At 39.0% G+C, this 24,365-nt stretch overlaps 2 protein-coding genes across 2 annotated transcripts in view; one reads left to right on the forward strand and one right to left on the reverse strand.

Moving 5' to 3' along the window:
• Positions 1–24,365, reverse strand: part of FHIP1B (FHF complex subunit HOOK interacting protein 1B) — a 49,097-nt gene that overhangs the window by 2,097 nt on the left and 22,635 nt on the right.
• OR52W1 (olfactory receptor family 52 subfamily W member 1) lies at positions 176–22,998 on the forward strand. The gene is given in 3 exon segments (XM_055091727.1): positions 176–244; positions 22,026–22,724; positions 22,726–22,998. Coding segments are annotated over 3 exon segments (1,041 nt in total).

Consider the following 24,365-nt stretch of genomic DNA (forward strand, 5'->3'; position numbering starts at 1 on the left):
TACACCTGAAACTATCACAACATTGTTAATCAACTATACTCCAATAGAAAATAAAAATTTTTTTTAATTTAAAATTTAAAATATTTTAAATAAATATTTTTTAAAAATACTACAAATAGTGGTCACTGAGGGTCTGTGCGGTGGACTTCAGAGGATGGACTGGGCATGACACAAAATGCATGTTGGAACTTGGAGGCTTATTCATGCCACTGTCTGCAGGCGCTCCTCGAGAGCCTGCCCCTTGGTGAGTGGTAAAACCCTGGGCTAGGTCTCTGACTTAATATATCTTTTGCCCTTGCCCTAAAACAAACACGGAACCACTCTATCACTCCTAATATGTCAGTAAGAATTTTCTTGAATTTCCTTCGGTTTAAATTATTACCAACTTTATCCATACAAAATCTCATCTCCCTGCCCCGATCTTTCCTCTCCTTCTTGACTTTATTCTCCCCATATTCTATTTTCTCACCCCTGACGAGTGCCCTTCTTAGCACTTTGTCCTTTTCTAACATTGTCTGACATAATATTCACACCTGTTCGTGCTCCTCCTCAAAGACCACTCACTGATCAGTTCTCCTATATATCTGCTTCCGTTCATCACATGTTCGCCACTTACTTGTGGAAAGACTCTATTGCCCAAAACTCATCAAGCCCAAGGTACTTGCCTTTAGCCACCCAGTGTTATCACTTAAGATCTAAGTCTATTAAAGTCCAATTTCTTCACTATTTAACATTGGATAACAGGTGAGTGGTGGGGGAGAAAATCTGGAATGGGAAAGAGGGAAAAGGCAACAGATTCCTAGATGTTCTAACAGGTGGAAGTGCATATGTGAACATAGTCAATAATGTGGTACAAAACTTAATTTAAGGGCTCTAAAGCTGGACTGACAATGTTAGCTGGTATACATCAAGCATCCAGTATGTACCAGGCATTCTTCTAAGAGTATTATATGAATTTATTTCATAGAAGCACAATGTCAAGAACAAAGTGGTTGAGAATCTTTCTCAACTCTGCTCTGATTACCCCACCTGGAGTATCCTATCCAATTCAGGGCACTACGTATTAAGAAATTCCTTGTCAAACTGAGACAAAGTCATAGAGAGTTAAAAGATGGTAAAAGGCATTGATCCCTTTTGTGGGGAGGGGAAGTCGTTGTTACAAAATATAGATGTGTGGTCTGAAAAAAAACAAGGGCATCAGTGATAACTTCAAAATATGTGGATTGGCTCTCTTGGGGGAAAAGGCAAAACAAGGACCATCAAATAAAAATCACAGAGAAACTGAGTTTGGTTAAATATGAAAGATTTCTGTCAGTCGAAAGAAAGTAATCTATAGCCAGTTTAAACTACTCTACTGGGACAGAGTTAAGGGGAAGCTTTTTTTTTTTTTTTTTGCGGTACGCGGGCCTCTCACTGTTGTGGTCTCTCCCGTTGCGGAGCACAGGCTCCGGACGCGCAGGCTCAGCGGCCATGGCTCACGGGCCCAGCCGCTCTGCGGCATGTGGGATCTTCCCTGACCGGGGCACGAACCCGCGTCCCCTGCATCGGCAGGCGGACTCTCAACCACTGCGCCACCAGGGAAGCCCTGCTTAAGTTCTTTATCTAATTTTTCTCATTGAATCATCTCTCTTAGATACGAAAGAGCAACTCTTTGGAGTAGAAACTATTAACCCTACTGTGTGTAGGGGATAGATAGAGAGATGGAGCCTTGCCCAAAGTCACACAGTTAGCCTCCATTCATAGCCACATCGATCTGACTCCAATGTCTGTGTTGTAAATGACTCATCCCCACCTGTCACCACTATTCTGATGAATGTGACTGTAGCTATTGAAATCCTAAACGAACTCCTAGTGCACAGAGTTCAGAAAACTGTTAAGATTTGTTTAATTGATAAATATATTTATCCCCTAAAAAATGCAGAGAGAGTTCAACATAAGGAAATCTGACAATCTAACTTAACACATCAAGGTTGTAGATAAGATATGGGAATAAAATCATTCAAATCACAAGCAGATTTGAATCCTAGCTCTGACATTTGCTATTTGTGTGACCCATCCATCAAACAAATACTAACTACCTACTCCGCTCCACAAACTGTATTAGACACTGTATACAATGGTAAATAAGGCAAACATGGTCCCTGCTTTCACCAAGAGTTCATTCCAATTATGTGGTTGTTAAAAGAAAATAGCCATCTCTGAATGTACTTCTTTGAATAATTTCTGAGATATGTTGTTTAGCAAAGAAGCAAGTGACAAAAACAGTACATAGAATGCTACACAAAATAATTTTGTAGGGGCTTCCCTGGTGGCGCAGTGGTTGAGAGTCTGCCTGCCGATGCAGGGGACATGGGTTCGTGCCCCGGTCCGGGAAGATCCCACATGCCACGGAGCGGCTAGGCCCGTGAGCCATGGCCGCTGAGCCTGCGCGTCCGGAGCCTGTGCTCCACAACGGGAGAGGCCACAACAGTCAGAGGCCCGCGTACCGCAAAAAAAAAAAAAAAAAAATTTGTAATGCTATACCAGGAATGCAATATAAAAAAGTGTATGTATATATACACTTTCTTATATGTTCTTAGATATAATCAAATTACCTCTGGAAGGATACACAAGAAACCTGTAAGAGTAATTCCTTCTGAAAAAGACAAATGTGTCAAACTTGGCAGACAGGAGTAAAAATTATATGTTAGAGATTGCTGGTTGTTTCCCCAATGCCCCAATACTTCCTTAGTAACAAAAAACATTATTTTATTTGGGTACTCATGTATACTGACAAAGTACTATACCTCTCAGATTCCAAATGTTAGTAGATGTCATTTGACAAAGTTTCCAAGAAAACCCTGTAATGTGAACTAACTCAGCTGAGACATGAAGGTCATTTACCCTCCCTCCTTCCACATGGAACAGGCACAGGATTGATGCCTGAATTTCTAGCAGCCACCTTAAACTATTATATGCCGTCAGAAATAATACTGATATAGAGAAAGAATTACTTTTACTGAATATCTTTTTTAATTTTTAAAACTTTGAACTACATGAATATATTTTCTATTTCTTAATTAAATATGTTTTAATTTTATTCTTTTGATCATACAGTTAAAATGCAGAAAGCTTTGGTAATTTTACAAAAGAAAATATACACAATCCTGTCATATGCCATCATAGAGCATTATTGCGGGAGCATTACTTTAGATAAGTGCGATCAAAAAGGCCTTAAGGAATAGAGATATGAATGGGAAGAAAAATAAGAGTAGAAGCAGAGAAGCCAGTCAGAAGACTATTACTTTGTCCAGCAAGAGATGGTGGCCTGGACCAGATTGGTGGCAGAGGAAATAAATTTGAGTGGCAAAATTTTGGAAGAATAGTCAAGTAAATATACAGATGAATTAGAAATGAGGTATTCAATGTAGAAATCAAATATAATTCTTAGGATTCTCTGATAACCTGGTGGATATGGACCCATTTACTGTAATGGCATCACATAGTAAGATTTCTGGGTATTGTTGAGTTTACACTTGAAGTTTGTGATGATAAATTTAATGTGAAGTCAACAAGTTTACTTATGGGATTTTTTTCTAGAAAGCTTCAACCTTCCACAGAGGAGACATATATTTAGATTTAATCAGTTTCCATTATTTCAAGCAACTACAATGGAGGGAGAGAACAAAGGAGCTTAGATTATTTCCAAGAGCGTAATTGAATGATGGGCCATAGAATCTAAGCTTGACAGGAATAAAGTCAAGAAAAGAGAGGGATATATAATAGAATGAAGGGGATTCTTTCAGTGGCTTGGTAATCTTTAGGTCCAACAATTGTGACTGTACTAAGGATAGTTAAAAATTTGAGCCTGCAATTAGAAGGTGACAATCAGATAGTAGGATGTTTTGAATCTAAGTTTTAGAGGTGGGTCAACCACGAAAATGAGGTAAGTCAAAAACTGGGAGTTTAAACAAGAAAGGTTAAGTTTTGAGTAAAAGCTGAACTGGGTATTCAAGCATTTCCAGTTTTCCCAGCCATGGGATGCCGACTGCATGCAAATGACATTCGCATGAAAAATAAATGCATATAAGTGAAGTAATTAATAATTATAGGAGGGATACATATAGTATAATTTCTTAAATTAAGGATAAATCTGAGAAAAGTTTGGGAGAAGTTTAGACTTCAGAAAAAGAATATGTTCAACAGAGAAATTATTTGAGATATGAATTTTTAGTCTGTAGCCTCCCACTGACTTTAGACAAATAATTTAATTAGGCAATAAGTAATTCATTTCTTTCTTGTCTCATCTGATGCACCTATAGACACAACTGCCTGGGAGGTACCTTGCATTAGAAAATGGACAGGAACTTATTCTGGTGCCCTTTATAAATTTGTCTGGGATTGGTGTAATTGTAGCAGTCTGCTGCTTGTATGGCACTTCCTGATGGTTTATATTGCACTGGAGGATTGAGTTCAGGGCAGGAGCTGTTTCATCTGGGAACTTAGCACAGCTCTATTGTCTTGTGCTGGGAGGTGTGCACCTGGAACACAATAGGGCTGTGCAGAGATAGCACCAGAACAGACTAATGGCCAAACTAAAATTTCAAAAGGGATGCTACAATCAAGCCCATAAAAAGTGAAACGGCTGCTTTGTAGTTCCCTCTCCTCCCATCCTTATTTTTACTGTTTCCCATGAGTTCCTAACTGATGACCTTTAAATGTGTCCCTGGGGAGGGGAGGCGGAGGTGGGGTGGGGGGGGATGAATTGGGAGATTGGGATTGACATGTATACACTGATGTGTATAAAATGGATAACTAATAAGAACCTGCTGTATAAAAGATAAATAAATAAAATTTTAAAAAATATAAGGGAAAAATTTTTAAAGTTTTAAAAATAAATGTAGAACTGCAAACTAATGTAAGTGCAATGAAGGAAAGAAATTCAGTCTTTACAGAATAAAGGTAGCTAACTTTGGAACTTATTTATCAGATACATTATCATAAAAAAAAATGTGTCCCTGAATTCATTGACTTCTTACATTTGTTTTCTACTTATAAACACTGATGTGCTTTTCTCACCAGTCCAATACTCATCTTTGGAATCCTCACTCTGAACAATACAACCCAATCAATAGTAATTTTAAATTTTTCCTCCAATTACAAAATAATACATTGACATTCTAGCATTCAGATTATGATATTGTACATCATTTAAAGTCCAGCAAGGGACTTCCTGGTGGTCAAGCAGTTAAGACTCCACTGTCCAATGCAGGGGACGCAGGTTCGATCCCTGGTCAGGAAATTAAGATCCCACATGCCCCGCAGTACAGCCAAAATAAAAAAGTCCAGCAAAATCTCAACCATTAGAAATAACTGGCGTAAACAATCTGTTGTGTGGTTTTCACCTATTTTTATGTGTATGTTAAGATTTTATATATGTATATACATGATATTATCTTATATCTGTTTAACGTATATACATGAGTCTGTTATAGACTCTTTATTATATCCCGTGCCTTTAGACTAGGCAAAACCATTTTATAAATCATGAGTTTGTAGTATGTTTTATTATCTAATCTAAGGTGTGACTTGTATCTTTTTTTAACATCTTTATTGGAGTATAATTGCTTTACAATGGTGTGTTAGTTTCTGCTTTACAACAAAGTGAATCAGTTATACATATACATATGTTCCCATATCTCTTCCCTCTTGCATCTCCCTCCCTCCTTGTATCTTTTTAAAAACTCTCTTCCATTTAGTGAAACTTTCACGTTCCATATACATTTTAGAAAAACTGTAACAAACGTTCCTCTGAAAATCTTGCTGGAGTGTTTCTTGAAATTGCATTGAATTTATCGATTAATCTGGGGAGAACTGACATCTTTAAAATGTTCATGTGTCCTCCCTGTGTATATTTTCTCTACATTTAATCAGATCTTCACTTAAATACCTTAACATAATTTTTAAATTATGTCCTTATAGGTCTTGTGTATTTGTTATGATGCCAATTTCTACCTATTAATAAGTTTTTCCTACTGTAAGTGGTATGTTTATTTCTAATATTTTTAGATAATTTTGCTGGTATAAAGAAAACTATTGACTTTTTCAAGTATATCTTATATTTGAACATCTTACTGAACATATAACTGTTCTAAAAATTGCTTATTATTTTAAATTATTGTATCATATAAAAATCATGTTAATTTAACCATTTTTATTCTGATCCTTAAAACTCCTCTTTCTTGATGTATTGTGCTGGTCAGCACTTCCTCTTTTACACTGAACTGCAGCAATGACAAAGGCATTCGGCTGTGTTCCTCTCAGTGCATTGCCCTTGGCGAAAGGGGGCTGCCTCCTCCAAGGTTATGCTCCCTCCCTGGGGCAACCCCCATCCAGTGACTAGTTGATGAAAGAGGAAGAAGGCCTGGCACACAAGTCTCAATAGAAAGCTCTGAAAGGCCGTCCCAAGCTCCATTTGGGGGTGGTTATGTGAGTTCTTGTTTTTGTTTTCTCAAATATTTTTGGAGAGTTTCCACACATGCATGCAGCAATCAGTACTCTGCTGAATACTTAAGGGGGTCCCTCTATAGATTTTTGGAATTCTCTTTCTAGGCAATTCTCTTTTCTCCAGTACTCTACCCTGTGTATTCCAGCTGCACTGGCCTCCCCTGACTCCCATGTCCTCAACACCGGAAGACTGTTAGGCTATGCTGAAGTTCACCCTCCCTTTGACATGGCCTGGAATCCCTCTCCAGAACATTGCAACAATCTTTCTCCAGTAAAATGAACTTACCTCCTTTCTTTCCTATCCTCCATTGTCTAATGTCCATTGTCTTCAGAACCATTGTTTCATATATTTTGTCCAGTTTTTGTTGTTGTTGTTTCAAGTGAGAGGATAAATCTAGACCTTGTCACTTCATATTTAAAAGCTAAAGTCCCTCTTGAATATGTATAATCATGCTGGACAAACAGATGAAAGCACCATCCAACTTTTGACACTTCCCTGGGTTCAGGGTTGGATTTGTGACTGCATAAGCCCTCTACTCTCCCCACAGCCAGGAGAGATATGTTTTACATTTGAAGACTTGGTATCTTAGGAGGACTATACACCACAATAAAAGGGAATACACTTCTGGGGGAACCTGAGGTTACAGCAGTTTGGGGACTCTAAAATATACCCAAGAAATAAATGTATGGCTGAGTCGCTTTGCTGTGCACCTGAAACTATCACAACATTTTTAATCGGCTATACTCCAATATAAAATAAAAAGTTTAAATATGTATATATATATCCAAGAAATTTGAAGAAAATAGATTTTAAGACTGGAGGAAGGGCAGTGGTGTGTAGAAATGGGAAATCAAATGAGATGTGACTACTTCAGGAGCTTCGAGATTAAGAATGGCCCTTAGATTTATTTTTAAGTGGAGAGTCTATCAAAATTTTCTTCCCTGTGTGCACAGACAATAGGATGTGTACTCAGAATTAATATGAGTGTCTCAGGGAAGAACATATAACTGTGAATCTTTTATTCACAGAGTTAGAGAGTTAAGCAAGGACAGCTACATGACCAGGCCTCCAGGTTAATTATGTTGGGCTCTGGGGAACCCAATCTCTGTCTTCACTCATAAGAAGAGAACCTTATGCCAATACTCCTTGAAAAACCAAAGACTGGAGATAAAACCCACAGAAGTGGCAGCATGAAAATATAGTCATCTTTCTCTCCCTCTCACATATTCAACTGATAATCAAGCTCTGCTTATTCTTTAAAGAAATTCCTTTAAAATATACTTTCTAACCAATTTTTCTTGCCTTTTGCAATGAAAGAAATCAAGAGCTTTCCAGCTCTCACTTTTCACCAAGTTTTTTAATACTCTAATGCCATATAATAAATACCTTTTCAAATCCAATATCTGCAATTTACCAGTCAAGAGACATTTCAAAAACAGAGATCATATTTGTTGAAAACAATGGATAAGTACTATCTACATTTCAAAGGCCTTTAAGAATTTTGGAATCTACTCACTGGAACCAGTGTTTAAGGACCTCTTAATAGAGTGGCCCTTGCTTTCAATCTATGGAATTTTACAAATAAGAATTTTATCTGACCTTTGGATACGCCTACTGGATGAGCCCCAAACCTTAAATTTCCTACTACTGATGTAAATAATGACATCACTGCCTACCAACTACAATAATATATTGTTTCCTCACCCATTTTCACCAGATTGTGACATCCAGAAATTTAACCATATGCCATACTTATACTCTCCTCATTTGAGGCCCTTGAGTGCAGCTCCAGAGTGTATGGTACATAATTTTGAGTAAACAGAATGTCCCCTATACCACCACAATCAGTTTTACCATTTCCCAAATTACTGGTCTTCTCATTCCCCACATCTACCTCCACTTGGGTCCTCAGTGCCCTGGCCTTTCCATAAAGAGTGTGAAGGTGTGTGAGGATTCTTCTGGGCATAAGCAGTATCATTATGAATATTGTCCTTTTGTAACAGAAGCTGGAACAGTCTTGATGAGATAAAGATGGTAACCTCTCTGAGTTCTGTGCCTCTCCTTAGTTCTTCCAGACTCTCAAGGGAGAGAGTCTAGAGAGAAGATATCTCTCGGCAGCAGCAGATTCACAAAAATGGCCCAGAGATCGTGGCCTGAAGAGCAGAACTAGAGCTTCAATTGTATGCAAGGAAGGAGTGCTGTGTCAGGAAGGCTCTAGAGTCAGATAGACCTGCACTTGAACTGATGCTCCACCACTCACCAAATGTGACCTTTGTCAATATTTTTCCATAAATTATTGTTTTCTAATATATAAAGGGGAAAAATAATCCCTGCTCTGCAATATTGTTATGCAGGTGAAATGATTTAAATATATAAATGTTTAGATACAAAGTTACGTACCTAAGAATGTTAGCTACCTGTACTAGGTAAATGAATTTTGATACTGGAAGAACAGAAACTGGGTAGGAAAGGTTAACTATCCAAGTATTATTCGCTTTCTGGAATCACAAATGCTGAAATAGAAACAGAGGAAATAGAAATAGGTGTTTCTATAGAGAGTCTCCTTCTGTGTATTTAAAGCCCCCTCTGGGAGGAGCTGGAAGAAGTTGCTGCTGCAGGCTGCGCTGCATTAGGAAGACCAGATATCGTCTTGCACTACTGATCATTGATATGTTCAGGAGAACCTGAGGCCCAGCAGAGTTATTATTATTTGCCAGGAGAGGAAAGAGAAAGTTGACGCTGGAATTCCGGTAATGACTAGGCGTGTGGCTGAGAGGGTCTTGGTGGTCCAGCTGGGTGTCAGGAGTGAGCCTCTGAGATGGGGTAGGCGAGTTCAGGACATTGGACCACCAGAGACCTCCCAGCCCCACATAATATCAATAGGCAAGAACTCTCCCAGAGATCTCCATCTCAATGCTAAGACCCAGCTCCACTCAAAGACCAGCAAGCTCCAGTGCCGGACACCCGATGCCAAACAACTTGCAAGACAGGAACACAACCCCACCCATTAGCAGAGAGGCTGTCTAAAATCATAATAAGTTCACAGACACCCCAAACACACCACAGGACATGGTCTTACCCACCAGAAAGACAAGATCCAGCCTCATCCACCAGAACACAGGCACCAGTCCCCTCCACCAGGAAGCCTACACAACCCACTGAACCAACCTTACCAACTCGGGGCAGACCCTGAAAACAACGGGAACTACAAACCTGCAGCCTGCAAAATGGAGACCACAAACACAGTAAGTTAAGCAAAATGAGAAGACATAGAAACACACAGCAGATGAAGGAGCAAGGTAAAAACCCACCAGAACAAACAAATGAAGAGGAAATAGGCAGTCTACCTGAAAAAATATTCAGAGTAATGATAGTAAAGATGATACAAAATCTTAGAAATAGAATGGAGACAATACAAGAAATGTTTAACAAGGACCTAGAAAAACTAAAGAGCAAACAAACAATGTTGAATTATAGGGGTCCCAGAAGAAGAGAAAAAGAAAGGGACTGAGAAAATATTTGAAGAGATTATAGTTCAAAACTTCCCTAACATGGGAAAGCAAATAGTCAATCAAGTCCAGGAAGCGCAGAGAGTCCCATACAGGATAAATCCAAGGAGAAACACGCCAAGACACATATTCATCAAACTATCAAAATTTAATACAAAGAAAAAGTATTAAAAGCAGCAAGGGAAAAGCAACAAATAACATACAAGGTAATACCCATAAGGTTAACAGGTGATCTTTCAGCAGAAACTCTGCAAGCCAGAAGGGAGTGGCATGACATATTTAAAGTGATGAAAGGGAAAAACCTACAACCAAGATTACTCTACCCGACAAGGATCTCATTCCGATTTGACGGAGAAATTAAAACCTTACAGATGAGCAAAAGTTAAGAGAATTCAGCACCACAAAACCAGTTTTACAACAAATGCTAAGGGAAGTTCTCTAGGCAGGAAACACAAGAGAAGGAAAAGATCTATAATAACAAACCCAAAACAATTAAGAAAATGGTAATAGGAACATACATATTGATAATTACCTTAAATGTAAATTATTAAATGCTCCAACCAAAAGACATAGACTGGCTGAATGGATACAAAAACAAGACCCATATATATGCTGTCTACAAGAGACCCACTTCAGACCTAGAGAGGCATACAGACTGAAAGTGAGGGTATGGAAAAAGATATTCCATGCAAATGAAAATCAAAAGAAAGCTGGAGTAGCAATTCTCACATCAGACAAAATAGACTTTAAAATAGAGACTATTACAAGAGACAAAGAAGGACACTACATAATGATCAAGGGATCGATCCAAGAAGAAGATATAACGATTGTAAATATTTATGCACCCAACATAGAGGCACCTCAATACATAAGGCAAATGCTAACAGCCAAAAAAAGGGAAATCCACAGTAACACAATAATAGTAGGGGGCTTTAACACCACACATTCACCAATGGACAGATCATCCAAAATGAAAATAAATAAGGAAACACAAGCTTTAAATGACACATTAAACAAGATGGACTTAATTGATATTTATAGGACATTCCATCCCCAAACAACAGAATACACATTCTTCTCAAGTGCTCATGGAACATTCTCCAGGATAGATCATATCTTGGGTCACAAATCAAGCCTTGGTAAATTTAAGAAAATTGAAACCATATCAAGTATCTTTTCTGACAACAACGCTATGAGACTAGATATCAATTACAAGAAAAAAACCTGTAAAAAATACAAACACATGGAGGCTAAACAATAAGCTCCTATACCAAGAGATCACTGAAGAAATCAAAGAGGAAATAAAAAAATACCTAGAAACAAAGAACAATGAAAACATGAAGACCCAAAACCTATGGGATGCAGCAAAAGCAGTTCTAAGAGGGAAGGTTATAGCAATACAATCCTACCTCAAGAAACAAGAAAAATCTCTAATAAACAACCTAACCTTACACCTAAAGCAATTAGAGAAAGAATAACAAAAAGACCCCAAAGTTAGCAGAAGGAAAGAAATCATAAAGATCAGATCAGAAATAAATGAAAAAGAAATGAAGGAAACAATAGCACAGGTCAATAAAACTAAAAGCTGGTTCTTTCAGAAGATAAACAAAATTGAAAAACCACTAGCGAGATTCATCAAGAAAAAAAGGGAGAAGACTCAAATCAACAGAATTAGAAATGAAAAAGGAGAAGTAACAACTGACACTGCAGAAAAACAAAGGATCATGAGAGATTACTACAAGCAACTATATGCCAATAGAATGGACAACCTAGAAGAAATGGACAAATTCTTAGATAAGCACAACCTTCCAAGACTATACCAGGAAGGAAGAGAAAATTTAAATGGACCAATCACAAGCACTGAAATTGAAACTGTTATTAAAAATCTTCCTACAAACGAAAGCCCAGTACCAGATGGCTTCACAGGAGAATTCTATCAAACATTTACAGAACAGCTAGCACCTATCCTTCTCAAACTCTTCCAATATATAGCAGAGAGAGAAACACCCCCAAACTCATTCCACGAGGCCACCATCACCCTGATACTAAAACCAGACAAAGGTGTCACACACAAAAAGAAAACTACAGGCCAGTATCACTGATGAAAATAGATGCAAAAATCCTCAACAAAATACTAGCAAACAGAATCCAACAGCACACTAAATGGATCATACACCATGATCAAGTGGGTTTATTCCACGAATGCAAGGATTCTTTAATATATGCAAATCAATCAATGTGATACACCATATTAACAAACTGAAGGATAAAAACCATATGATCATATCAATTGATGCTGAAAAAGCTTTTGACAAAATTCACCACCCTTTATGATAAAAACCCTCTAGAAAGTAGGCATAGAAGGAACTTACCTCAACATAATAAAGGCCATATATGACAAACCCACAACCAACATTGTTCTCAATGCTGAAAAACTTAAACCATTTCCACTAAGGTCAGAAACAAGAGAAGGTTGCCCACTCTCACAACTATTATTCAACATACTTTTGGAAGTTTTGGCCACAGCAATCAGAGAAGAAAAAGAAATAAAAGGAATCTAAATTGGAAAAGAAGAAGTAAAGCTGTCACTGTTTACAGAAGACACGATACTATACATAGAGAATCCTAAAGATGCTACCAGAAAACTACAAGAGCTAATCAATGAATTTGGTAAAGCAGCAGGATACAAAATTAGTGCACAGAAATCTCTTGCATTCCTATACACCAATGATGAAAACTCTGAAAGAGAAATTAAGGAAACGCTCCCATTTACCACTGCAACAAAAAGAATAAAATACCTAGGAATAAACCTACCTAAGGAGACAAAAGACCTGTATGCAGAAAACTATAAGACACTGATGAAAGAAATTAAAGATGATACAAACAGATGGAGAGATATACCATGATCTTGGATTGGAAGAATCAACACAAAAGACCCCGAATGGCCAAAGCAATCTTGAGAACGAAAAATGGAGCTGGAGGAATCAGGCTCCCTGACTTCAGATTATACTACAAGGCTACAGTAATCAAGACAGTATGGTACTGGCACAAAAACAGAAATATAGATCAATGGAACAGGATAGAAAGCCCAGAGATAAACCCAAGCACATATGGTCACCTAATCTTTGATAAAGGAGTCAAGAATATACAATGGAGAAAAGACATCCTCTTCAATAAGTGGTGCTGGGAAAACTGGACAGGTACATGTAAAAGTATGAAATTAGAACACTCCCTAACACCATACACAAAAATAAACTCAAAATGGATTAAAGACCTAAATGTAAGGCCAGACACTATCAAACTCTTAGAGGAAAACATAGGCAGAACACTCTATGACATAAATCACAGCAATATCCTTATTGACCCACCTCCTAGAGAAATGGAAATAAAAACAAAAGTAAACAAATGGGACCTAATGAAACTTAAAAGCTTTTGCACAGCAAAGGAGATCATAAACAAGACAAAAAGACAACCCTCAGCATGGGCGAAAATATTTGCAAATGAAGCAACTGACAAAGGACTAATCTCCAAAATTTACAAGCAGCTCATGCAGCTCAATATCAAAAAAACAAACAACCCAATCCAAAAATGGGCAGAAGACCCTGATAGACATTTCTCCAAAGAAGATATACAGATTGCCAACAAACACATGAAAGGATGCTCAACATCACTAATCATCAGAGAAATGCAAATCAAAACTACAATGAGGTATCACCTCACACCAGTCAGAATGGCCATCATCAAAAAATCTAGAAACAATAAATGCTGGAGAGGGTGTGGAGAAAAGGGGACCTTCCTGCACTGTTGTTGGGAATGTAAATTGATAAAGCCACTATGGAGAACAGTATGGAGGTTCCTAAAAAAACTAAAAATAGAACTACCATACGACCCAGCAATCCCACTTCTGGACATATACCCTGAGAAAACCTTAATTCAAAAAAGTCATGTACCACAATGTTCATTTCAACTCTATTTCCAATAGCCAACACATGGATGCAACCTAAGTGTCCATTGACAGATGAATGGATAAAGATGTGGCACATATATACAATGGAATATTACTCAGCCATAAAAAGAAACGAAATTGAGTTATTTGTAGTGAGGTGGATGAGTGAGGTGGATGGACCTCAAGACTGTCATACAGAGTGAAGTAAGTCAGAAAGAGAAAAACAAATACTGTATGCTAACACACATATATGGAATCTAAAAAAAATGGTTCTGAAGAACCTAGGGGCAGGACAGGAATAAAGATACAGATGTAGAGAATGTACTTGAGGACACGGGGAGGGGAAGGGTAAGCTGAGACAAAGTGAGAGAGTGGCATTGACGTATATACACTACCAAATGTAAAATAGATAGCTAGTGGGAAGCAGCCTAAGATTTCACTAGGTAGTGGGGTGGCATAGGGAGTGTTGGAGGGAGATACAAGAGAGAGGAGATATGGGGATATATGTATAAGTATAGCTGATTCACTTTGTTATATAGCAAAAACTAACACAACATTGTAAAGCAATTATACTCCAATAAAGATGTTAAAAAGAAAAATTAGATAACCAACCAGGACCTACTGTTTAGCACAGGGAACACTGCTCTATATTCAGTAATAACCTAAACGGGAAAAGAATTTGAAAAAGAATAGATACATGTATGTGTATAACTGAATCACTTTGCTGTACACCTGAAACTAGCACAACATTGTTAATCAACTATGCTCCAATATAAAATAAATTTTTTTAAACTACTAAAACTTATAACAACACAGGTTAAACTCAAGACCATTATGTTGCATGAAATAGACCAGTCACAAAACGCTATATACTGCATGATTCCATTTATATGAGGTTCCACACAGATAAAAACCTGTCTATGGTGATAAAAATCAGAACAGTGATTGCCTCTGGGGTAGGAGGAAGCAGAAGGCACTTTATCTGATGAAAACATTCTATATATTGAGAGGAGTGTGGGTTACATGGGTGTCTACAAACGTCAGAGGAAGGATTTTTTGGAGCATCAGGAAAGAATAAAGAGTAATGAAAAGAACAGGAATATGGGTAAATGCTTCTTCCCATGAGTTTTTTATATCACGTGCAATGAAAAATGAAAGTTATTACACCATCTGACATTCAAGACAATAATATTTTAAAATGGGAAGAGTAAAGGTGCTAAATGGAACTAAGGTTTTACCATTAAAAGTGGTAAAATATTGTTGTCAGTGGACTATGTATCATACATGTATATTTTAATAGAGCAACCACAAAGAAAAGTATACAAAGCCATACACTCAAAAACTCTACAAATAAATCAAGAAGGAATCCTAAAAATCTTCAAGTAACCCACAGAAAGGCAAGAAAACAGAAACAGAGGGACTTCCCTGGAGGTCCAATGGTTAAGACTTCACCTTCCAATGCAGGACGTGTGAGTTCCATCCTTGGTGGCGGAGCTAAGATCCCACATGCCTTGAGGCCAAAACATAAAACGGAAGCAATATTGTAACAAATTCAATAAAGACTTTAAAAATGGTCCACATCAAAAAAAATTCTTGAAAAAACAGAAACAGAGGACTGAGACAAAGAAACAAACAGAAAACAAATAATAAAATGTCAGACTTAAGCCCTAATATATTAAAAATTACCTGAACCATGAATGGTCTAAACACACAAGTTAAAAAAACAGGGACTGGCAAAGTAGATGAAAAAAAAAACACACCCCAATCATATGCTGTTAAGAAATTCGCTTCATATCCAAAGACATAGATAGGTTGAAAATAAAGGGCATACATATATATATATATGTATATATTATACAAAGATTCATCAAAAAAGCAGGAGTGGCTATATCAATAGCAGATGAAGTAGACTACAAAGCAAAAAAAAAATTGCTGTGACAAAGAGACACATTACATAATAATAAAAGCATCAATTCGCCAGGAAGATATATCCTAAGCATGTATACACCAAACAACAAAGCCTCAAAACACATTAAGCATAAACTGAAATAACTGAAAAGAAAAATAGACAAATCACAATTATAATTCAGTACTTCAAAACCCCCTCAGTGTTGAAGTTCTTCTATCTCTGCAACTGATAGAACTACTAGACAGAAAACGAACAAGGATATAGGAGAACTGACCAACATAATCAACCAACAGGATCTGGTTGACATATATAGAAGACCACCTAACAACAAGTGACCATACATCTTTTTAAATCAAGCACCCATGGACAATTACCAAGATAGAGCTTATTAGGAACCATAAAACAAACCTAAGCAATTTTTTTCCAGTTTTATTGAGAAATAACTGATATACATGACTGTATAAGTTTAAGGCATACAGCATGATGATTTGATTTACATATATTGTGAAATGAGTACCAAATAGGTTTGGCTAATATCCATCTTCTCATACAGATACAATAAAAAGAAAAGAAAGGAAAAAATTTTTCTCCTTGTGATAAAAACTCATAGGACTTTCTCTCTTAAATACTTTCCTATATCATACAGCAATATTAGCTATAGTCATCATGTTTTACATTACATCCCTAGTAATAATTTATAACTGAAAGTTTGTACCTTTTGACCACCTTTCTCCAGTTTCTCCTCCCTCCACCCTCTTCCTCAGGTAACCAAAAGTCTAATCTCTTTTCCTATGAGTTTGGGGTTTTTTCCTTTCTTCATCTTCTTTTTTTCTTTTTTTAGATTCCACATATAAGTGAGATCATACAGTCTTTGCCTTTCTCTGAGTTATTTCACAGCATAATGCCATCAAAGTCCATCCATGTTGTCACAAACGGTAGGATTTCCTCATATATATACCACAACCTCTTTATCCATCAACAGACACTTAGGTTATTTCCCTGTGTTGGCTATTGTAAATAATGCTGCTATGAACATGGGGGTGCAGATATCTTTTGGAGTTAGTGTTTTCATTTCCTTTGGATATACAGTTGACCTATGAACAATGCAGGTATTAGGACCACAGACCCCTCAAACCCCAAACAGTCAAAAATCCACATAAACTTTACATTTGGCCCTCCATATCCATGGATTCAGCCAACTGTGGATTATGTAGTACTGTAGCATGTATTTATTGAAAAAAAAAATTCACATATAAGTGGACCCATGCAGTTCAAATCCATGTTGCTCAAGGGTCAACTGTTTCCCAGAAGTGGAATTGCTGGATCATATGGTAGTTCTATTTTTAATTTTTTGCAGATCCTTCATACTACTTCCCATAGTAGCTGTATCAATTTATAGTCCCACCAGTGGGGCACACATGTTCTCCTTTTCTCCACATCCATGCTGGCATTTGTTATCTCTTGTCTTTTAATGGTGGCCATTCTAGCAGGCATGAAGTGATAGCTCATTGTGGTTTTAATTTGCATTTCCCTAATTACTGGTGATGTTGAACATCTTTTCATGTACTTATTGGCCTTTCACACATATTCTTTGAAGAAATGTCTATTCAGGTCCTTTACCCATTTTTTATATTGGGTTATTTGGTTTTATGCTATTGAGTTGTATGAGTTCTTTATGTATTTTTGGATATTAACCGCTTATCAGATACATGGCTTGCAAAGATTTTTTCCCATTCCATAGATTGTCTTTTCATTTTGTTGATGGTTTCTTTTGCTGTGCAGAACTTTTTAGTTTGATGTAGTCCTACTTTTTTATGTTTTATTTTGTTGCCTGCGTTTTAGGTGTCATATCCAAAGAAAAATATTACCAAGATCTATGCCAGGAAACTTTATTTCTATGTTTTCTTCTAGGAGTTCCGCAATTTCGGGTTCATTCACTAAAGTCTTTAATCTATTTTGAGTTAATTTTTGTGAGTGGTGTAACATATGGATCCAGTTTCATTCTTTTACATGTGAATATCCAATTATCCCAGCACTATTTATTGAAAAGACTCTCTTTTCTCCATCAAGTATTCTTGGCTCCCTTGTCAAATATTAGTGGACTGTGTATGCTTGTGTTTATTCCTGGGCTCTCAATTCTGTTCCATTGGTCTATTTGTCTGTTTTTCTTCCAGTACCATACTATTTTGATAACTATAGCTTTAGAGTATAACTTTATGTTCTTCTTTCTCATGATTTCTTTGGCTAATCATGGTCTTTTGTGGTTCCGTATAAATTTTAGGAGTATTTTTTTCTACTACAGTGAAAAAAAATGCTACTGGAATCTTGATAGGGATTGCATTTGAATCTATAGATGGCTTTTGGTAGTAGTGACATTTTAACAAAATTAATTCTTCCAGTCTATTAACACAGGATACGTTTCCCACTTATCTGTGTCTTGTTCGATTTCTTTCATCAATGTATTATAGCTTTCAGAATAGAGATCTTTCATCTCCTTAGTTACATTTATTCCTAATGATTTTATTGTTTTTGATTCTATTGTAAATGATTTGGAATCATTTATTTCTTTTTCAGAAAATTTGTCATTAGTGTATAAAAATGTTACTGAATTTTGCATGTTAATTTTGTATCCTGTAATCTTATTGAATTCATTGATTAGATCTAATAGTCTTTTGATTCAGGATTTTCTATATATAAAATCATGTCACCTAAAAATAGAGACCATTTTACTTCTTCCTTTCCAATTCAGATACCTATTTATTTCTTTTTCTTGCCTGATTGCTCTAGTTAGGACTTCTAGAGATATGTGGGGGTGTTTTTCTTGCTGTTTGTTTTGTTTTGTTTTTTAGCCACACCACTCAGGATGTGGGATCTTAGTTCCCTGACCACGGATCAAACCCGCGCCGCCTGCATTGGAAGTGCGGAGTCTTAACCACTGGACCACCAGGGAAGTCCTCTAGTGCTATGTTAAATAGGAGTGCTGAGAGAGGGCCCCACTGTCTTGTTCCTGATCTTAGAGGAAAAGCTTTCAACCTTTCACCACTGAGTATGAAGTTAGATGTGGGCTTGTCGTATATGGCCTTTTTTATGTTGAGATATGTTCCTTCTATGCCTAATTTGTTGAGTTTTTATCACGAATAGATGTTGAGTTTTGTCATATGCTTTGTTTGCATCTATTGAGATGATCATGTGATTCTTTTTTTCATTCTATTAGCATGATGTATCACATTGATTTGTGTATGTTAAACCATCCTTGCATCCCAGGGATAAATCCCACTTGATCATGGTTTATGATACTTTTAATGCATTGTTAAATTTGTTGCTAATATTTTGTTGAGGATTTTTGCACTTATGTTCATCAGGGATACTGATCTGTAATTCTTTTTTTTAAAATATCTTTGTCTGGTTTTGATATCACGGTGATGCTGGCCTCATAGAATGAGTTCAGAAGCATTCCTTACCTTGCAGTATTTTGGAATAGTTTGAGAATAGTTTGAATTTGGTTTGCCGTATTTCATTGAGAATCTTTGCATCTGTATTTATCAGGGATATTGGCCTGTAGTTTTCTTTTCTAGCAGTGTCATTTTCTGGTTTTGTTATCAGGAGAATACTGGCCTTGTAAAATGAGTTTGGGAGTGTTCCCTCCTCTTCAATTTTTTTCAAAGAAACTCAAACTCTTTGAGTTTCAAAGAAACTCAAATTCAAGCTCTTTGAAAAAAGAGAAGGCTGGGGGTTAATTCTTTAAATATTTGGTAAAATTTTACCAGTGAAGCCATCCGGTCCTGGACTTTTCTTCATTGGGAGAATTTAATTACTGATTCAATCTCCTTACTAGTCATTGATCTATTCAGATTTTCTACTTTTTTCTGATTCAGTCTTGAACTGTAAATTGTATGTTTCTAAGAATTTTTCCATTTCTTCTAAGTTGTACAGTTAGTTGTCAGAGTAGCATCTTATGATCCTTCGAATTTCTGTGATATCCATTCTAATGTCTCCTTTTTATTTATAATTTTGTTGATTTGGTCTCTCTTTTTTCCTTGGTTAGTCTAGCTAAGGATTTATTAATTTTGTTTATCTTTTTAAAGAATCAACTCTTAGTTTGGTTAATATTTTCTATCATTTTCCTGTTCTCTATTTCATTTATTTCTGCTCTAATCTTTATTATTTCCTTTCTTCTGCTAACTTTGGGCTCAGTTTCTTCTTCTTTTTCTACATTCCTTAAGGCGTGGAGTGAGGTTGTTTATTTGGGAATCTTTCTTGCTTTCTTAATGTAGGCATTTATTGCTATAACATTCCCCCTTAGAACTGCTTTTACTCATCCCACAGGTTATATTCTAACCACTTAACATGTGTAAAATGGTACTACCATTTTTATTAGGTTCCCATCCTTTTTTAAATGTGTCACTGATGAAGTTGTTAATGTTGTGCCCCTACTCCCATTTTTCCCATGGGCCCGGTGGTTTCGTTATATTATCTTACATAGTGTGGTGATTTTTAGAATATGTCTCATTATAGCAGAAAGAATTTTACTCATTGGACGTGTGGATGATGGTGAATAACTCTTTTTCATTTCCATGGATACTGAAGGCTTCTGAAACTCTAGGAGCCCCTGTTAGCAAATGCTGTTTGCATGGCTGTTTGGGCCAGCAATTTTGTCCCACAATTAAGAGCAATAAATATTTATTTATAGACAACTAACTACCAGGCATTGTGATAAGCAGTGGTAACAGTGAGGCAAATAAGCACTGCCTGTAACTCTTTCAGTCTAGTGGGGGAGAGAGAGACAAGTAATTACAATAGAGGGGAACTGATGCTATTAAAAATAAAGAAAGCCAGGTCTTCTCTCCAGACTTCAGGAAGTCAGCAAAGACCTCCCAGAGGAAGTGTTCCTCTAACCCAGATCTTTCCACTGCCAAAAGTCAGTCTCTTTCCTTGTTGCCCCCATCTCTGCCTCCTTACTCTACTTCCTGAGTTACCCAGGCTAGCAGAGGCAGAACAGGGAAGAGTTCATGTGACCCAGGTGGGAGGGGTAAGGGTCCTGAGGGAAGTGGGTAGAAAGGGCCCCACAGGCATTGGTCAAGGTGAAGAGAAGCTGCAAACACACGGTGCTTAGGCTCCTTCCCCAGTCAAGTCTTCTGCTGGTGCTTTCTTCCTCCTTCATTTATCCATCCAACCTTTGTTAAGTTTCTGCCATGGGCTAGATTCTGTTCTGGGAGGAATCGGTTCTACTCATCCTGCCTCCTCCAACACCAGAGATGCTTCTTCCTCTTCTGGCTGCTACTCTGGGTTGAGTGCCATCTCCTCCTCTTCTGTCACCTGTTCTGCCTCTGGCACCCCAGGAATGAAACTCGAGGGTAACCCCCTTCTGGTTCGTGCAGAAGGAAAGAAGACAGAGAAGTTCCTTTTTTTGCTGCCATCTCTTTCTCCATTGCTTCCCAGGCCCAGCATCAATTCTCCAGCCCATGTTCAAGTTCACTACTTCAGCATCAAGTTAAGAATGAAATACGCATCCCACACCCCAAAAACCCACCAGGTTTTCTCCTGTCACATCAGCCTTCACTCCAGGTCCCATCTGCCTCCTCCTCCTGTTTCTCCCTTTCCCTCTACTCTCCTTCTTTCTTCTTGTGGGGTTGGTGCCCAGAATGTTAAAGCTGGGCACCACTTAAGATCACTGTGCTCACCCCCACTGTAGAGCTGAGGAAGCTGAGGCCCAGGAGTTCTGCTTAAGGATACACAGTCAGGGATAAAACCAGCCTGAGGCCTGATCCCCACCCAGCACTGTCCTTCTCCCCATCTACAAGACTGAAATTGATTCTACTTGGACCCTTAGGAAGAAAAACATTCATCTCTGCTCCACTCTCAGCTGAGCTCCAAAGGGAGGGCTCCAGCTATACTAGCCACTGCCGCAGTGACACCGCACTTCACTACCACTGTCTCCCATTACTCCCCCTGCAATACTCATGGACTTTCAGGCACAAGGATTCTCCCATCCTAGCTAGGGTTGTGACCTGGATTATCCATCCAAAACCCCAATCAAAGGTTTTAACACTGCAATCCTCCCAGCCCTGCACCACTCCTGCACATACCTGGACGGATCTATGCCACTGCGACACCCCCCAAATCTCTCCCTTTGTCTTTTCCCTCTCAGGAGTGATGTCCCCATGAGCCCTAAAGCTTTGACCCCACAGGAGGGCAGGAGCTCCACAGTCCAACTCCACCTTCTCACGCCCAACCTTCTTCATACTGACTGGCATTCCAGAGTTAGGGGTTGCCCAGGCCTGGCTGACACTGGTCTTTGGGCCCATGTATCTGCTTTCCCTGCTGGGCAATGGAGCACTGCTGGCAGTGGTGGAGATAGACTCCACACTGCACAAGCCCATGTTTCTGCTCCTGGCCACCCTGGCAGCCACAGACCTGGGTTTAGCCACATCTATAGCTCCAGGGCTGTTGGCTGTGCTGTGGCTTGGGCCCCAGCCTGTGCCATACGTTGCCTGCCTGGTCCAGATGTTCTTTGTTCATGCACTGATGGCCATGGAATCTGGTGTACTGTTGGCCATGGCCTGTGATCGTGCTGTGGCAGTAGGGTGTCCACTGCACTACCCTGTCCTAGTCACGAAAGCCCACGTGGGCTATGCAGCCCTGGCACTGGCACTGAAAGCTGTGGCAGTTGTTGTGCCTTTCCCTCTGCTGGTTGCATGATTTGGGCACTTCCGAGCCAAGACCACACACCACGCCTACTGTGCACACATGGCGGTGGTGGAGCTGGTCGGGGGTAACACTTGGGCCAGCAACTTGTATGGGCTGGCACTTTCATTGGCCGTGTCAGGTGTAGATATTCTAGGCATCACGGGCTCTTATGGGCTCATTGCCCACGCTCGCTGTGCTGCGGCTGCCTACCCGGGAAGCCCGTGCCAAGGCCTTTGGTACATGGAGTTCCCACATCTGTGTCATTCTGGCCTTCTATGTGCCTGGTCTCTTCTCACGCCTCTTTGGTCGTCGCACCATCCCAAAGCCCATGCACATCCTTCTTTCTAACAACTATTTGCTGCTACCATCTGCCCTCAACCCGCTCATCTACGGGGCCCACACCAAGCAGATCAGCGACCAGCTCCTAGAAACCTTCGCATTCAGAAAAAGCCAGTTCTAATAGGCAGTGAAAACAATGGAGGCTGGGGGTGGAAGTTGGGGGACATTCAGAGGAGTCTGGGGTCTGGAGGTATGGATTATGTCATCTTTGTCCCATGGTCTGCCTATGACTGTGATAATCACTCAACAGATACTTGCTGTGAAGGCTCTACTGCGTGTACCACTGGCATTATGTAGACTGGCCTAGCCATGCATTCTGCTTGGGAGGCAGGAGACAGGCTACCACATGTTACCATGCAGAGAAAATAAGAAAAGGGACCAGGGAATTATCATGGGATCACAGTATACACGATTTAACTTAAAGAAGACTACCCTCCTCCTCCTCCCCCTACTCTGCCCCATCATTTTAAACTAAGTCTGCCCCTGTTCCCACACAAAAGCTCCTCTACAGATCCTGGACCCAGGAGCCTGGGAAGACTGACACTGCCTCTGGAGGCAAGTGCTTGGGTACCTGTCTGGGATCACAGCCCTCTATGCCTGGAGCCAGATGCTGTTTTCAGTCTGTCCTTAGGGAAGGAGCTAAACAGGCTTATTCCCCACCTTCTGAGAATCTGGATAATGTGCCCCGGAGTCCCAAATTTGTCTAAGACCCTGATCCTTAAGACATATTAGGTTCAGAGAATCTTCTTGGTCTCATGTGTAATCACTATTCCCCCTACCCTCACTGCACTCCCAAAGTCTCGGGAGTTAATGGCTACGTCTCTCCCTGGGCCTGCAGCTTCAGGGGCCAGGGGTCCAACTGAAAGAAATTTCGATATCCCAGAAAATCGTCGTATTTAATATTTCACCTGTTTGCCTGAGGTCGAGTCATTATGGTCTCTTACCAGTCTGCCCTTTTGTGCATCCTGAGCCAGAATGTAGACTTCTCAAATAAAATCCTCATCAAATAGAACCCCCATTTGTTCTGGCCAACATGACGAGTAGCACACGATGCTGGTGCAATATGATGAAATAGGAATATTTCACACTGCTGTGGCTTCCAGAGAACAGAGATATTAAACAGGAAGTGTCGTGGTATTGCCCAACATGGGATTCACTTTCTGCTAAAAGACTCCACACTGCAAGGAAATCATTGCACAAAAAAATCTTTCATGCCAGCATAAAATCCAGAATGAGAATATTCTCAGACAAAAGGCAGGGAGTCACTGTTATGAGGTCAGAGAAAGCTGTGGGCTGCAGAGGCAGACCCAAGCTCTCTGGGAAAACGATCATAACCGTGGGTATTAGAGTTAGCCATTAAGACCTGAAGCCCAGTACAATCTGGACCACTCAGACAGCTGGACCAAGCACCATGGGATATCACACAGGAGGGCTGCAGATCCAAAAAGGCAAGTGATGCCATCTCCAGAGCCACATGGGGTCTCACTA

Source organism: Physeter macrocephalus, chromosome 16 (assembly GCF_002837175.3).
Source record: "Physeter macrocephalus isolate SW-GA chromosome 16, ASM283717v5, whole genome shotgun sequence".
In the NCBI taxonomy this organism is placed as follows: domain Eukaryota; kingdom Metazoa; phylum Chordata; class Mammalia; order Artiodactyla; family Physeteridae; genus Physeter; species Physeter macrocephalus.